Source organism: Diachasma alloeum, unplaced genomic scaffold (genome assembly GCF_001412515.2).
Source record: "Diachasma alloeum isolate Michigan unplaced genomic scaffold, Dall2.0 Dall_scaffold_00840, whole genome shotgun sequence".
NCBI classification, from domain to species: Eukaryota; Metazoa; Arthropoda; class Insecta; order Hymenoptera; family Braconidae; genus Diachasma; species Diachasma alloeum.
In genome coordinates this window covers 396896-413423 of record NW_021680964.1, presented here as the reverse complement: position 1 = coordinate 413423, position 16528 = coordinate 396896, and the positions used below count along the sequence as shown (strand labels likewise).

General features: G+C 35.4%; 2 protein-coding genes across 2 annotated transcripts; one reads left to right on the top strand and one right to left on the bottom strand.

Annotated features, from left to right (window-relative positions):
• Positions 1-5197: 5197 nt before the first annotated feature.
• Positions 5198-7438, top strand: LOC107044930 (small nuclear ribonucleoprotein-associated protein B). The gene is made up of 3 exons (XM_015267016.1): positions 5198-5327; positions 5654-6188; positions 6970-7438. The coding sequence occupies exons 1-3, from the start codon at positions 5325-5327 to the stop codon at positions 7083-7085; spliced, it is 654 nt and encodes a 217-aa protein (XP_015122502.1). The 5' UTR covers positions 5198-5324; the 3' UTR covers positions 7086-7438.
• Positions 7439-8046: 608 nt separating this feature from the next.
• Positions 8047-16396, bottom strand: LOC107044929. The gene is made up of 9 exons (XM_015267015.1): positions 16223-16396; positions 15751-15925; positions 13228-13406; positions 12104-12357; positions 11422-12033; positions 11050-11169; positions 9763-10112; positions 8749-8903; positions 8047-8663 (listed from the first exon to the last, which is right to left on the bottom strand). Exons 1-9 carry the CDS (start codon positions 16281-16283, stop codon positions 8470-8472), a joined length of 2100 nt encoding a protein of 699 aa, XP_015122501.1. The 5' UTR covers positions 16284-16396; the 3' UTR covers positions 8047-8469.
• Positions 16397-16528: the final 132 nt, after the last annotated feature.

The window sequence follows — 16528 nt, the reverse complement described above, 5'->3', positions numbered from 1 at the left end:
GCAAGAGGCGGGGGGGAGGTTGGGGTCATTTTCGACCCCAATCTCACCCCAAAATTCCAACATAAAATTAAAAACTAGCGACCGATTTTTTTCCTCCATTTTTCCGGACGCATCGAAAGAATTTTTTAATTGAATTAAAAGAATTATTACAATAAATCATCGATTCTTCTAATTCTTTTTGGAAAATACATGACAATATGGGTGATTTTTTCTTATTAAATGCATCATAAATTTTGTAATTTAGTCGATGGAATAATTTAATAATAATAATAATAATAATAATGATAATAATAATAATAATAATAATAATAAAATGTAATAATTACAAAACTGAAAAATCAATTATTTGAAATCATAATTCGTTTCAGTAATATACAATGGTAGTTTTTTTTTATTTGTTTCTACTCATGAGCCAAGCTTCATTATTACATTTAATCAAAAAAATTCCCCAAATTGCGAGGGAAATTAAAGACAAATAACCGATTATACGCCTAATCAAGATTCATAATGTTTTATAGTTCAAAATCACCAATTGATATTATAAACCCGCAAAATGCCACGTAAACATCTTTCCCCTCTACAAAAATCAACACCTAAAAAAACAAAAATTTATCTCTCAATTCATCTTCTCTCCACATATTTACGTGGCCTGTATTCCAAATCATTATGTAATAAACGCGTAGATGACTCGAGGAGAAAGCAGATGCATTAGGTCTACGTCCTTGGACGGGGAGAACACAAAATCGCTTCGCCTTTCAGTGCAGGCAATGTTGTCGCTCTTTCTTATACTTACACGAGCCGACTTTCTGGGACAGTGCCGCACGTGCTTCTCGGTCAACGAACCCCTCCCCTCGCCACCTCAAGTCTCTGTTGACAACCGTTTGTATTTTATCTGTCTTTGTTATCGAATCAATTTTTTTCCGAGAAATTGCAACCGTCAGCTTCATTAGCTGAAATAAATGAATTTCATTTTTTTTCGTAATTAACGATTTTCATAATTGACGTTTTTTACTTACCAATCTTTATTGCTCGTTGCATTAGGGGTAACCGCACTGTTAACAAAATTTTCACTGAATTTTCCAGGCTTTAGTCTTGAAATATGAAACAAGTGACGGCTTCATTGAAATTTCAGGGAATTTTACCATTGAAAATTCGTGGTTTTCGTGGAATTCATGGAAATTTTTAATTTCAGTTGAATTATTCCAGGAAAATTGATGGAAATTCGGAATCTTCATGGTTCTTCCACTGAAAAATCAGGAATTTCCTTGAATGTTCAGGGAAACTTGAAGTTTCATAGACTTTTTTCCGTTAAATTGAATTCAGTGTCATTTTCTGGAAAATCCAGTTGAATTTTTTTAACACCGCAAGTCATTGAACCATTTTTTTTCATCACGATCTGCGAAAAAGTAAGTTTTTCGGAACGCTTCACGCCTAAATCGTCCCTTTTCCACACATTGTGATGAAAAATATCGTTCGATACTCATGGGAAATAGTATATTATGTCATTAGGCGATAAAAGTATTATCTGGCGAATTTGGCTTTATAATCCGAGCCGAAGGCGAGCTATTTTATAAAACCGCGATTTAACCGAGCGAAGCGAGCTCGCTTAACTGTCTCGCTTCGCTCGGTTAGAATCGCGGTTTATCGGGCCTAATGACATAAAATGTTTTTTGACTGGTGGGAGGTTTATAGCACGAGCCGAAGGCGACTGATATATTTCCTCGGCTCAAATTTTTCAAGTTTCTTTTATTCTATTTTTCTTTCCTTCTCATAAAAAAAATCAAGCAAAAAAACTTGGAAAATTTGAGCCGAGGAAATTCTATAGAAAATATCTCAGTAGAATAAGTTGTACAGAAAAATCGGATTCTTTTGACTTTTTCTATAGAATATTTTCTATTCTCTGGCCTTCGCTAGGTTGCATGGAATAATGCATTCATTTAATAAAATTTATGGAATTACGACTCGATGTAATTTCAATCATTTGTAATTCCTGTTTGTACTGAAATATGTGCTACTTTAATCTCTAAAAATATCTTATGTAGTGTTTCGTTTAAAATTTTACTTCGTTAAGTTCGTTTTACTTCATTTAAACATATGGTGAGTAATGAATCATATTTTTCAGTTTCGTATTTCGATTCTTCTTTTTCTTTGTTTTGATCTGTCGAATACGTTAAATATACAAATATATTTGTCAAGTATATTTCTAAAGTATAAATACATATGTCAAATAAAAACCAATAGAAAGTTCAACAGGAATCCAATAGAATTGTCTAGCGAATTCGCTAGGTTTTTTCTATTCAATTTTTTTCTCAGGGCATTTGTTTATGCATTATAATTATGTATAATTATAATTAATTCATAGTGCCCACATTGACTAAGCTCACCCAATTTTGTTTCTGCGTCGGATTTCTCTGGAATGAATAATCGTTGGGGCTTCGTCGAGGGGTGGCATTTGGGACGTGAGACGTGGGGGAAACTTCGGAACAAAAACAGGAGGGAATAATATTTTGTGCGCAGTTGAAGATAAACTACGCAGTAGTGTGTAGTTTCGTACACAGACGGTCCTTCTGCGTTGTGAGAGATAAATCGTTGTAATTACTAGAAACGGAATGTTCGTACTCAAGCGCATGATAAGAATCTCTGGAGAATTACAAATATTTTGAGTCATTAAAATATTTCAGTTCCAACATTGCCCCGACATTTCCTCAACGTTGGTAGCCAATATAACCCCAACGTTGGCAGCCAACATTGCCAAAAGCTTAAATTCCATCGCTTGATTTTTGGATTTTTTGGATCATAATGGGTTGATTTTAACACAAAAAAATCAAAATTTGTATTTGAGGGATTCCAAACGTCCATTCGGAAGCAAAAGTTAAGGATAATCGGGCGTAGAGATGCGAAGGCGTCATGTGACCGGTCATAAAGTGGTCATGTGACCGTCATCGACGGTCACATGACGAGGCCCCAATGACCGCCGGTCCAGTCACAAAAAATTTTTCCGTGACGGTCACAATTGGCCGAAAAACTGACGGTCATTTTGCATCTATATAGATGAAACACTTTTTTGTTCATCTATTTTTTTTTCTAATTAACTGGAACTCTTGACTTTGTTTACTTACTTTAGTATCTAGAACTCTTGACTTCGTTTATTTTGTTCCAAAGATGAAAAGTGTAATGATTCTCTCATGAGTATGCAAAATAGTATATTTCGTAACGAGTGCAAAAAAGTGTTTTTTGGCGAGTGATATAATCCCACGAGCTAAAAAACATTTTTTCACGAGTTACGAACAATATTTTTCGTCACAATGTGGCGGAAATTGGACTTTTAGGCATGCGGAGCGTGCCGAAAAGTTCACTTTTCGTCACAGCGTGATGAAAATATATGTAAGCACATGTTTCATAATTTTATAATTAAAAAAAGCTGTTGTGCAGTTGTACACATACATTTCGAGTCTTCCATAAGAACCTTATAATAAACAATAATTGATAATCAATAATAAATTGAACGAATAACCGATGCCAATTATGTAGAAATTATATGACCGTCACAAAAAGCAATATATTTATGACGGTAATTTCACACCTATATAGATGGTTTGGTAACGGAAATTACTATTTTACTCTTTTGACGGTAAAAAATTCTTTGTGACGGTCACAAAAAATTTGTGACCGTCATTTGGCATTAGAAATTTCGGGACGTCACATGACGGTCACAAGACCGTCATTTTTTGGTCGTATAAAATATTGTCTTCACTATTAATTTTTTGGAAATTCATTGACTGATCCAGTTACGGAAGAATTCAAAGAAAAAATTAATTTCCAAGTGAAGGAATGATGACCCTTCGAAAATTCACTTTTCAATGGTCGAATGGAGTTCGATGACCGCTGAGTGGCCCCCCGATGATCGTTCGATTGCGTGCATCGACAAATGTACCTTGTAGACCTTACGCAACGTAAAAAACTGACGAGCAAGCATATTAAAAAATAAAAAGGGAAAGAACGTTGCTTGCACCACCGGCCAGCATTCGTCATGACTGGGAGATAGGAACACTAAGTGGGTCACATCCGGGCGATGTGCACCTTGAGAACGCATTTTAGGGGGTCGTCGACCCTCGATGGCCCTTCCCTCGGACATCGGCCCCAAAGTACATTTTTACTTTCACCGGTTTCAGGGAGTTACGTAAAGATGTTAAAATTACACGTTCAAAAATCGAAAATCTATCGCATTCGTAGGAGGATGGAGACTTGACATCATTTCTATTCTCGACATTGTTCGATTGTTGTTGATAGAAATCACGTGGAAATGTCTGGACACTTGCCGTCAAACTGAACTGTTAACGATGATTTTTCAATTTAAATAACATGAGCTCCGAGTAAACAGAGTTAAGGATAATCGGGCGAGCTGGGAGGATTGGAAAAAAGCAGCCATTTTTTTTAAATGTATTCTTTAAATGATGGAAAAGGCGTGTGCAAAGTTTCAGACTGCTGGGGAGCATGGTTAATTTATTATGAATTTTTGAAAAAGTGGTCATTTAACCCGTGATCTTATGGAAATCACAAAAAAAACTGCAAAACCCAAGGAAAAAATGCAGCCAAAGTCATGAAACTTTAGACGCATTTAGAACATGTGATCAATGATTTTTTGAGTGAAAAAGATTGTCGCCTAGGAGCATTGTTTATTAATAATAGCGAAAAAAGTACTGAAAAATGACATTTCTGCGCACGCAGCCCAAACGAGCAGCAACGTCCCAAGTACCGATCGGGTGGGGGTAGCGCGGTCAATTTAAACGTCTCTTGAGAGAGAGCGATGAAGCGTTGTGATTGGAGCTCCCTCGAGCCAGTGGTACCAGCTCCTGGTGAAAAAAAAACTACCGACGATGTTGCCACTTTTTCGCATGGATTAATATTTTTTCATTTATTGAAAAAAAAACAATCTGAAAACCATTCAGTGCGTGGAACAGATACAAATAAATTTGATTAGCTCCAAAAATAATTTCAAACCGGAGATACTCCCTAATATTGCCTGAATTTTGAATCCGAATGGGAAAAATTTTTTTGTTCAGTGATTGGTTTCCTGCAGGAAAACAATGAGGACAGTTCATATTAACGACATCTAACGATCGAAGAATTCATTAATGATCGACTCTGTCGATAATATTTGTTGCATTTGAGGTTTCAAAATGGCGTCGGTGTCACCACACGACAAGACCATAACCTGGCGGGATTTCGGCCGGTGCAATCCCCGAATTGTTGTTGCTCGTCGGTTTATAATTTCAACAGTGATAAACATTCGTTAAGAGAAGAGGAATAAAACACTCGTCAAGATGGTAAGTATTCAATTAAATCATCAATGCCCGTTTATTTGAGGGCTTTTGTTTGTAGAGTGGAGCGCGCGTCTGTGACATAACCTTGCCATCAACGTTTGATAATGTTTGTGGATTTTCACATTGAAAATTTCAGATTAAAAATTTTCTCAATTCAAGCCAAAATTAAAAAAAGAAAAATATTTTAGAAAACGAATGAAAATCGACAAAAAATGAAGAATTGACATTTTCTCGGTGAAATATTTTCTCTATTCACATCAACATTTCGTTCGATGAAATCCAAGACCAGCGAAAAAATAATTAATTATTTTCCATAATTCCCGCTCCAGACGATTGGAAAAAACAACAAAATGCTCCAGCACATAAACTACCGCGTGAGGATAATTCTGCAGGACAGCAGGACCTTCATCGGTACATTCAAGGCCTTCGACAAGCACATGAACCTGATCCTCGGGGACTGCGAAGAGTTCTGCAAAGTCAAGCCCAAGAACACAAAACAGCCGGAGAAGGAGAAGAAGAGAGTCCTGGGTTTTGTCCTGCTGAGGGGTGAGAACATTGTCTCGTTGACTGTGGAGGGGCCACCACCACCGGAGGAGGGCCTCCCACGGGTTCCAATTCCCGGAGCAGCCCCAGGACCTGGGATGGGTCGTGCAGCTGGCAGGGGCATGCCAGCCAACGTCGCTGGAGTGCCTGCGGGACTCCAGGGGCCAGTCAGGGGCGTTGGAGGACCCTCCCAGCAGATTATGACACCTGCTGGAAGGGGACAGGTGTCTGCACCACCTCAGATGCACCCTGGAGCTCCTCCAAGAATGCCTGTCAGTGGACCACCACCTGGAATGATGGGACCACCTCCTGGAATGATGGGTAATCATTTTTTTGGAATGTTATCTGGGTTTTTTTCATCTTTCGTAATCCAAAATTGTCAATTGAGGGTAGATCATGTAGAAATTCCCAAAAATTATGATAGAATGATAAAAAAAATAGAAAAAATTCTGAACTTTTTCAAGAAGCGTTTTCAATTGAGATTCAGAATGAGTTGAAAAAAGTGGAAATTACAAATATCTGATTCGCTGTGGCAAATTATCTATTAGCTGTCATTTTCCATGGTGGATAACAAAACACTAACTCCTCNCATTTTTATGTGATAAAAGTGTGATCAAAAAATTCTCCAAAATATTACAACTTTTTTCAAAGAGCCTTTTCCGTAATAAATGTCTCTGCGCAGTGTGGGAAAAGATTTACGAAATCAGTCTTCCCCCTGCATGATATTGGGTGACAGGCCGTCACCATTTGTCACCATAAATCAGATACATTTTTCAATTTCTTGTTGTTCAACTTATTCTGAATATAAATTAAAAATGCTCTTTGAAAAAATTAAGAATTTCTTCAACTTTTTTTTTATTATTCATTCATAATTCTTCAAAACTTCGGCATGATGCAGGACGCAATTGACAATTTCAGATGACGAAGGATGACAAAAAAACATCGAAATAACGTTCGAAAGATAGTCCACCCGGGCCTTGAATAGTTACTTGAAAATTGAAAAAATTCATGCTCAGCGATTGAATCAGGGCTCGAGAACAGTAACGCTTATTATTGTTAATGTTAGTTGCTATGGAATGTTAATATAATTGATATAATTTAGGAATGCCACCGGGAATGCCACCAATGGGACGTGGGGGGCCTCCAATGGGACCCCCTGGCATGAGAGGACCCCCTCCAGGAATGATGCGTGGAGGACCACCACCTCGTCCATACTAATCAGCGTAAAGCCTCATTCCTAATAACATAATAGACGATTAAATGAGTAAAAAGAAAAACAAGAAATTTTCTCACATTGATAATAACGAGATACACGATAAGAAATAAAAAATACTGAGTTTGCAGTAAGTGGAGGTCTCCTCTTATTTATTGGAATACTCTCACGTATTTATCATTCTTTAAATAAATAATTGCCTTAGTCATTATTCGGAGGAATCAATTTTTAGACGTTTTTTTCAATTTATGGGAATTTTGTCTCCTTTTATTGATCAATTTTGTGTTTTGATTAAGTATTTAGTTCGTGTACCAAATCATGAATTAATTCATCAATAAATTGTCAATCAATTCATTAATTTGAGTTTTAATCAAGTTTTTGATCAATTTTCCATTCTACAGAATTGAATTTTGCTTTTTTTGGCAATTGAGATTGTTCCAATTGCGTGAATTATGTGAATTGATCATTTAGGCGATTAATAAATTGATGACTCAATGATTTGTTTATTAATCGATGAATCTGAAATTAAATCTATTTTTTAAGCATTTTTTTCATAATTCGAATAGTTTTAATTCATTCAATTGCGGAAATCAACAAATTGTTTCATTATTTAACCAATTAATTGTATAATTTTTCATTCCACAAAATTGAATTTTCCTTTTTTTGGCAATTGGAATTGCTTGAATTGCTTCAATTATGTGAATTGCCAAATCAGTCAATCAAGTGGATCATCAATAAATTATCAATTCATCAATTCCGATTTGAATTTAAATTTTAAAGAATTTTTCGTTCTCATAATTACACGTTATCTTTTTTTCACAATTAAAACATTTCCAATTAATTCAATTATAAAAATCAATGAATTATTCCATCAATAATTTCATTAATGAATTAATCATTCGATTGATGAGTCAATAAATTGTCATTCAATAGCTCTTTAGGACTTGAATTAAAATTTACATAATCTTCGTTCCACAAAAAAACATTTTATTTCCATTTTCATAATTAAAATCGTTTCCATTTTATCAATTTTCTTAATACGAAATCTTGCAAAAAATATTCTTGGCACTTATTTCCATAACTTAGATTACGAATTCAATAATGAGCAATCCGCGTATTTTAAAAATAAATCTGCTCTTTCCAAAAGCCATTGATTACACTAATAATTTATCTGACATCGATTATTCTCTCTGCATAAATAAAAAAAAAATGTTGATAACGCTGTTACCGTTGAACAAAATCCATCGAAACTTACATATACACGTATAAAATATATATTAATAATATTCTTCAAGCTGTGGTACGTTATGATGATTTTTCACTGTTTTTTTTCCCACGGGTGATTGAAGAATTCAACAATTTAGGGCTTTTCCGTTATGATCTAATTTGTTACGAGTCGTGATGATTGAGCTGTTCGACGTTGGACGTCTGCACTGGTGGGGGATTATCCTCGAGGGTCTCCGTCTCCTCTTCGTACGTGTAGTTTTCGAGGGCTATGGCTTTCGAGGTCAAGGGGGTCGTGAAGAGGTCCAGGGTGGACGTTGGAACTGTTTCATCTATTTGAATTTCACAAACGGTGTCATCTGAGGAGATCAAAAGGTCGTTTTAAAGACGGGTTTACAAAAACTAGTTCCTGATATTCGCAGAATTCATGGTTGAATGACTCACCAGTCGATTCGAAATTGTATATTTCTGTTTGAGCATCAATTAGGACAGTCTCATTCTCCTGCTCGATGAGTATTCCCTCACCGACAGCTTCCCCACTGATTTCAATCGTTTCCTCCGCCTTTTCCACACAATTCTCATGCCCAGAGATGTCATTACTGCAATTAAAATATATTCATCAGTCCCATAGAGGTCGATTCAATTCAGTAGCGAAGTGGTAAACGATTTAGTGGTAAACGGCTATCTTTCGAATGTTATCTCAATTTTTTTTATCTTTCGTAATCCAAAATTGTCAATTGAGTGGTATATCATGTTGAAATTCCCAAAAATTATGATAGAATGATAAAAAAAATAGAAAAAATTGTGAAATTTTTCAAAGAGCGTCTTTAATTGAGATTCAGAATGAGTTGGAAAAAGTGGAAATTACAAATATCTGATTAGCTGTGGCGAATTATCTATTAACTGTCATTTTCCATGGCGGATAACAAAACACTAACTCCTCATGGGAAGTGACAGCTAGGTATCTCAATTTTCAAAACAGTGGTATGTAGTCATCTGCCATTTTTATGTGATAAAAGTGTGATTAAAAAATTCTCCAAAATATTACAACTTTTTTCAAAGAGCCTTTTCCGTAATAAATGTCCCTGCGCAGTGTGGGAAAAGATTTACGAAATCAGTCTTCCCCCTGCATGATATTGGGTGACAGGTCGCCATTTGTCACCGTAAATCAGATACATTTTTCAATTTCCTGTTATTCAACTTATTCTGAATATAAATTAAAAATGCTCTTTGAAAAAATTAAGAATTTCTTCTACTTTTTTAAAATTATTCATTCATAATTTTTCAAAACTTCTGCATGATGCAGGACTTAATTGACAATTTCAGATGACGAAAGATGAAAAAAAACATCGAGATAACGTTCGAAAGACAGTACACCCGGGCCTTAAGGGTAAAATGCCTTGGGAGTAAAATATTCCATTTTTTTCTGTCCCTCCTAAAATAATCCGTCAAATTCACCTTTGCTCATTATCTTCAGTGATCACAACCCCCAGTCCGTGCTTAACATTCTGCATAAAATCTTCAGTTTTTACAGCCGCCTCATCACCACAGTCTTGACTCTGCTCCCCCACTGAATCAATCGAATTAGTCTTGGAGTTTGTCTCGTCCGCCGGCTCAAAGCAATCCTCGTTGTGGTTCTCTAAATCTAAATCATCCTGCCTGATGTCTAATACAACAGCATCCACTGATTGCTTAACGTCTGAATTTATCGCCTGTTCGTTATTATTCGGGAGACTATGGTGAGGTATCACCGGGGGTTTATTGGAGATTCGTAGGCTATCGTCTGCAATTACTTTATTTAACATATCCTGTAATCATGAATGATAATTGAGGTAACAATTGACTCTTGACTTCGATTGATTCGAGAAAGTTGGGATGTCTTTTCATAAATTGTCTATACTCTCGAAAACGACAGGTAATAGCCATTTTTTGTGATTTAAAAAAAAATGGAAAATTAAGGATATCCGAGCGCCCTATCATCGTTACTGTTCAAATTTGTCAATTAAATTGTGTGAGAAAATCATGAATATTCAGCGTCATTAAAATTCCATTTTGCACAAAATTATTTTCTTAAACATTGGTTGTTTATAAATAAATAATTGAAATTTTTCAAATTTTGGGAAAACTCATTTTTTTAGGCATGAAATCGATTCCGGGCAATATTCTAAATATGAATAAATTTGTTAGGATTCCGAACCAATGATTTTTACGGTTGGAAATTGATTGTTTATAAATTATTTGTAGAAAATGCTCGTAATTTTCAAAAATTACAATTTTTTAATTATCTCATCAATCTTTCTCCAAAAGTACACTTTCTATTTTTTTTAGATTCTTCAAATGTTTTCTAACGGTTCAATATAGAGATTCAAATTCAGACCTGCAAAGTTTAAATAATAAAATCATTGTATTAAATTAATCAAATATATAAATTAATTAAATATTCAAATTTTCTTATCTTTACAATTTAACAATTAATAATTGAGTTCGGAAGATTGACGATTATTTGGCTAGCCGAGAAAATACTTTCATGAAATTTAGAATCATTTACTCAATAGTCAATTGACTGTTCCATACCGTCAATCACTCAATTCAAATGATCAATTATTTTGATATTTATCAGATTTAAATGTTCAATGAAGATGAGTAAACCTTAATTATTGTAAAATGCAACTTTTCATAATTCTTCTAAAATAAATGAATAGATGAGGCGATAATTAGATGAAACTGGTGATAAATTCCTTTTACCTTTCCAGCGTGAGACAACTTCACCCCTTTTTGTACCATAATGATATTTGTTTTCAACCCCAATCGAGAGTTTTTCAAGCTGCTGATATTTATTGTGCTATTGGAGTTCAGTTTAAGCCTCTAGAAACAAGGATTACGCATGAATTTTTTTAGGAAGATCTACTTTTTTTTTTTTATTATTCATTCATAATTTTTCAAAACTTCTGCATGATGAAGGACTCAATTAACAATTTCAGATGACGAAAGATGAAAAAAATCATCGAGATAACGTTCTTATAACAGTAATTATAATCTGTGGATATGGCTATCCCTGTGATCACAAACGATTACAAACTTTCTATTCAGAAGCAAAAATCTGATGGAATTGTGTACCTTCTTCATTCCTGATGGATCCTTGAGCACTTCAACCCTCGGATGACTCCCGTCTACCGTCTCCCCCTCCTCCTCAGCGGGTCCAGGCCCACTAGACCTTGAATTATCCTCACTGACGTCCTCAAGCCCCTCTAAACTACTAGAAACATCCGAATATTTCCTCTCGCAATTTGTACTTTGTATCCTCTGCACACTCGATGCATTCGACGTTCTCAGTAAATCCTCATCCCTCATCTCCTCCTCGACCTTACTCTCTCCCTCATCAACTCTATTCACTTCATTTTTCCCAATTCTATTTACCTCTTCTTTGATGTCCACCATCTCCTCTTCGATTCTCATTATTACGTCTTTATGTTCATGTGAATTCACCTCTGTACTCAGGCGTTCTGAATTTATCTCAGATTCGTAATTAACATTGTAGGGGGTTTTTGCGATGGCAGTGTCTGGCGTTCGATTTATCTCTAACTGGCAAATTATTGTATCTGTGCTTTCGTTATTGTGGAGTTTATCTTTCGGAGGAACTGTACAATTTTGGGGTGTCTCTGGGGCGTCTCCAGGGCGTTGAGGGGCTTCTGGAGAGTTTGATATTGACCTTTCATTGCTCTTTACAGCCTGAAGGAGAGAAAAATTTTTAGGTGTTTTTTCGGCATTTTACAAGGTGAACAGGTGAAATTAGATTTACCTCGACAGAGTTCAACGGCAGTGGGGACGGCGATGTTCTTACTTCTCTACTTAATTCGTTAATAATCGAGTTAATAATTGCACCATGATTGTTCATATCACTGGTACTCAGTTTGGGATTTTTCAGGTCTTGGAAATTCTCTGGTAAAGATTTTTTTCGTTTCCTTCCACGTGTTTTGGGTTGAGAGAGCTGAGGCTTCTGTGGGGGCTTCTCGGAAGCCACCAGGTCGTTTTGAGATGTTGTCTCTGCTTTAACTTCAACCAATTATCAATTAGAGGGGACTGGGACAAAATCAGTAGTGAAGTGGTAAACGGAGATGAGTCGACTTATCTCCCGGTTGAGTTTTTGGGAAATATTTCCAAATCTAAGAGAGATAGCGAAATTTTCGTAATTACATTTGTTGTAGCACTCAATCGGCTCCACAAAAAAGGTTATAACAAACATTTTGCTAGCTCCCTTAGATTCCGAGATAATCGTTAAAAACTGGTCAATAGTCAAAATTAACTTATCTCCTTTTACCACTTCGCTACTGAAATGAAATACTAGGAAAAAATGACAACTTAAAGTGGCTCTACTCTTCGGCCGGGCTACGCTGTACTTTTTGATATTTTTATTTTTTTAATTTTTCAACTAAATTGCGCGGAAAAAATTTGAACAAATTCATACCCAGTCAATATTATCTAAATTAACTTTCGCAAAATATTGATATTTTTTCGAACATTTCCCTCTTATAAATAAATAATAAAACTTGTTCGCAAAAGGTGTCAAATAAATTCTTCATTTTTTCACATCTAATGAACAAAAATTCAGATTTTAATCTTTGATTACAATGGAAATGTTGATTTCCACATAGGACACTGGGTTAAATCCTGATTTTTAAACATTTCTCCTTTGAAAAACCAAAACGATAACTAAATATATTATATTTTTGCAATTCTCTGCGTTATGCGCAAGCGAATGGAGATTTCCACAGAAATAAATTGACAAAAAGGACCTAGATCACATTTGAAAGATCATCCAACCTGGCCTTAAATTCTCTAATAAAATGTCACTTGACATGGTGCTCTCAACTTGATGATTATCGAGATAATTGTATATGTGGACAGAATTTTATTCAGTCTTACCTATTGGTTCTGCTCGTTTCTCCTCAAATGGCACCTTCTTCTCATTCGCAGTAGCAATGACCAGCGATAAACTATTCGCCAGTCCGGTGAATGCAGTATGCGCTTTCAATCGAGGTAATAGTGGAATTGTTCTCCTTCCCTCGATCGCCCAATCTGTCCAGGTATTTGGACCATTTAATCTACGGAACAGAAATCGAATCGTTGTTCTATTAAATATATCCAAGTATGTTTTACAGAATGGTACACTGAGAGAAGAACAATCACGTTGTCAAACAAGTCTTGTTTGGGCCAACAAAATCGCCAGTTGAAAATTGCCAAAGAAAAATTCATTTCGAAAAAAAAAATATGTTGGGGATTTTTGTAAAGGCCCGGGTGTACTATCTTTCGAACATTATCTCGATGTTTTTTTTTCATCTTTCGTCATCTGAAATTGTCAATTGAGTCCCGCATCATGCAGAAGTTTTGAAAAATTATGAATGAATAATCAAAAAAAGTAAAAGAAATTCTTAATTTTTTCAAAGAGCATTTTTAATTTATATTCAGAATAAGTTGAATAACAAGAAATTGAAAAATTTATCTGATTTACGGTGGCAAATGGCGGCCTGTCACCCAATATCATGCAGGGGGAAGACTGATTTCGTAAATCTTTTCCCACACTGCGCAGAGACATTTATTACGGAAAAGGCTCTTTGAAAAAATTTGTAATATTTTGGAGAATTTTTTAATCACACTTTTATCACATAAAAATGGCTGATGACTACATACCACTGTTTTGAAAATTGAGATACCTAGCTGTCACTTCCCATGAGGAGTTAGTGTTTTGTTATCCCCCATGGAAAATGACAGCTAATAGATAATTTGCCACAGCGAATCAGATATTTGTAATTTCCACTTTTTTCAACTCATTCTGAATCTCAATTAAAAACGCTCTAATTTTTTTTTCGATCTTTAGATGCTCACAATAACGATTTTTTGGAGAAAAAAAAGTTGAAAAAGTTGAATTTTGCAAATTATGTCGCTTTTGATTTGGTTCATTGTTTTCAGTAATTCTTATAATCAAAACAAGTATTTTGAGCCGCCATACGAGTTGGGGATCGTCTTGGATCTATTTTATTTTCAATTTTTTCTTCTCGAGATTCTCAAATTTGGTCGAAAAACCCCAAAACGACTTTGATCATGTATCGAAAAAATATGTATAGCTATACAGTCAAATTCACTTCATGCTGTCTATAATCAAAGTCAATCAACGCCATTTTCGGGTGTTTTGACCAAATTTGCAGAATTTCGAAAAGAAAAAAATTGAAAATAAAATAAAATTTGAAAAAAAAATTCTTGTTATTCAACTTATTCTGGATATAAATTAAAAATGCTCGTTGAAAAAGTTCAGAATTTTTTCTATTTTTTATCATTCTATCATAATTTTTGGGAATTTCTACATGATGTACCACTCAACTGACAATTTTGGATTACGAAAGATGAAAAAAATCCAGATAACATTCGAAAGATAGTACACCCGGGCCTTAAATTTCGCAAAATACTGATATTTGTTCAAACATTTCCCTCTCATAAATAAATAATAAAACTTGTTTGCAAAACGGTGAATTATTACAATGGAAATGTTGATTTTCACATAAGACACTGGGTTAAATCCTGATTTTTAACCATTTCTTCTTTGAAAAACCAAAACGACAATTACATCGATAAAAAAAATTGGAATTCCGAATCTAATCGAGTTTTCTGCAATTATTTTGCAGTTTTCAATAATCTCTGAATTTACCGTAAGAGCAGAGCTACTTTAAGAACTCGACGAATAATTTTGTGACCGTGTGTTTGCACTTGCACGACTCTTTTTTTACCAGAATAAGCTAAAAGGTACGAATGCTCCAGATGAGAGCCTGATGACAGCTAATAGATAATTTGCCACAGCGAATCAGATATTTGTAATTTCCACTTTTTTCGACTCATTCTGAATCTCAATTAAAAACGCTCTTTGAAAAAGTTCAGAATTTTTTCTATTTTTTATCATTCTATCATAATTTTTGGGAATTTCTACATGATGTACCACTCAACTGACAATTTTGGATTACGAAAGATGAAAAAAATCCAGATAACATTCGAAAGATAGTACACCCGGGCCTTAAATTTCGCAAAATACTGATATTTGTTCAAACATTTCCCTCTCATAAATAAATAATAAAACTTGTTTGCAAAACGGTGAATTATTACAATGGAAATGTTGATTTTCACATAAGACACTGGGTTAAATCCTGATTTTTAACCATTTCTTCTTTGAAAAACCAAAACGACAATTACATCGATAAAAAAAATTGGAATTCCGAATCTAATCGAGTTTTCTGCAATTATTTTGCAGTTTTCAATAATCTCTGAATTTACCGTAAGAGCAGAGCTACTTTAAGAACTCGACGAATAATTTTGTGACCGTGTGTTTGCACTTGCACGACTCTTTTTTTACCAGAATAAGCTAAAAGGTACGAATGCTCCAGATGAGGAAGAAAAACTCACTGTTCAGCAATAATCGAGAGTTTCTCATCGTTGGCAGCCCGCCTGACCTCAGCCCTGTGTCGTTCATTCGAGATATGAAGTACCTTCGCCAGCTCCTCGAGGAGTCTCTTCTTGTCCTCCGTGAAGGATCCCTGAGCCCTCAGCACCGAAACCATGTTCCCATACGCATCCAACTCTGCCTCACAAAAAAAATCAAATAAAAAATCCATAAAACCCCAGAAATCACGAACGACTCTTCCACGAAAGCACTAAAAAATCTTCAAAATTGGCAACAAATTTGCATAAAATCGGGAGCACTCAAAGTGTTCCATCACCATCTCCAAGGGACAATGGAAGGGCCAGGGTGTGGGACAAGGGGCTATTGACGAAGGGAATGAGGAAATGACAGGGAAAATCGACAGCAACTGATTCAATTGAGAATAATCGTGGAGTAATTGGAGATGATGCTCTAGTTGAATAAACATAACCTCACCGAGACACCTGAGACACTTTCTGCACTCGTCTCGAGACATGTCCATTCTCGTTTGCCACATTGTCACTCACTATTACAAGTGCTTGAGCTACTGTCACTCGTTTATATTGTTGTTTAAACGTAATTCCCACATCTCAGAGTCAATGTTGACAGGAGAACGTTCAGTTTGCAATGAAGTTATCGCCAGTTTGTGCGAAGTTGAGGCTGTGGGTGAGTACTCATGAGGGGATTTTTCTCGTGAGGATGGAGCGTAAGGACCGGTCGTTTCGAAAATTAAATGATTTCTTCATTTTTTTCTGCTTTCAT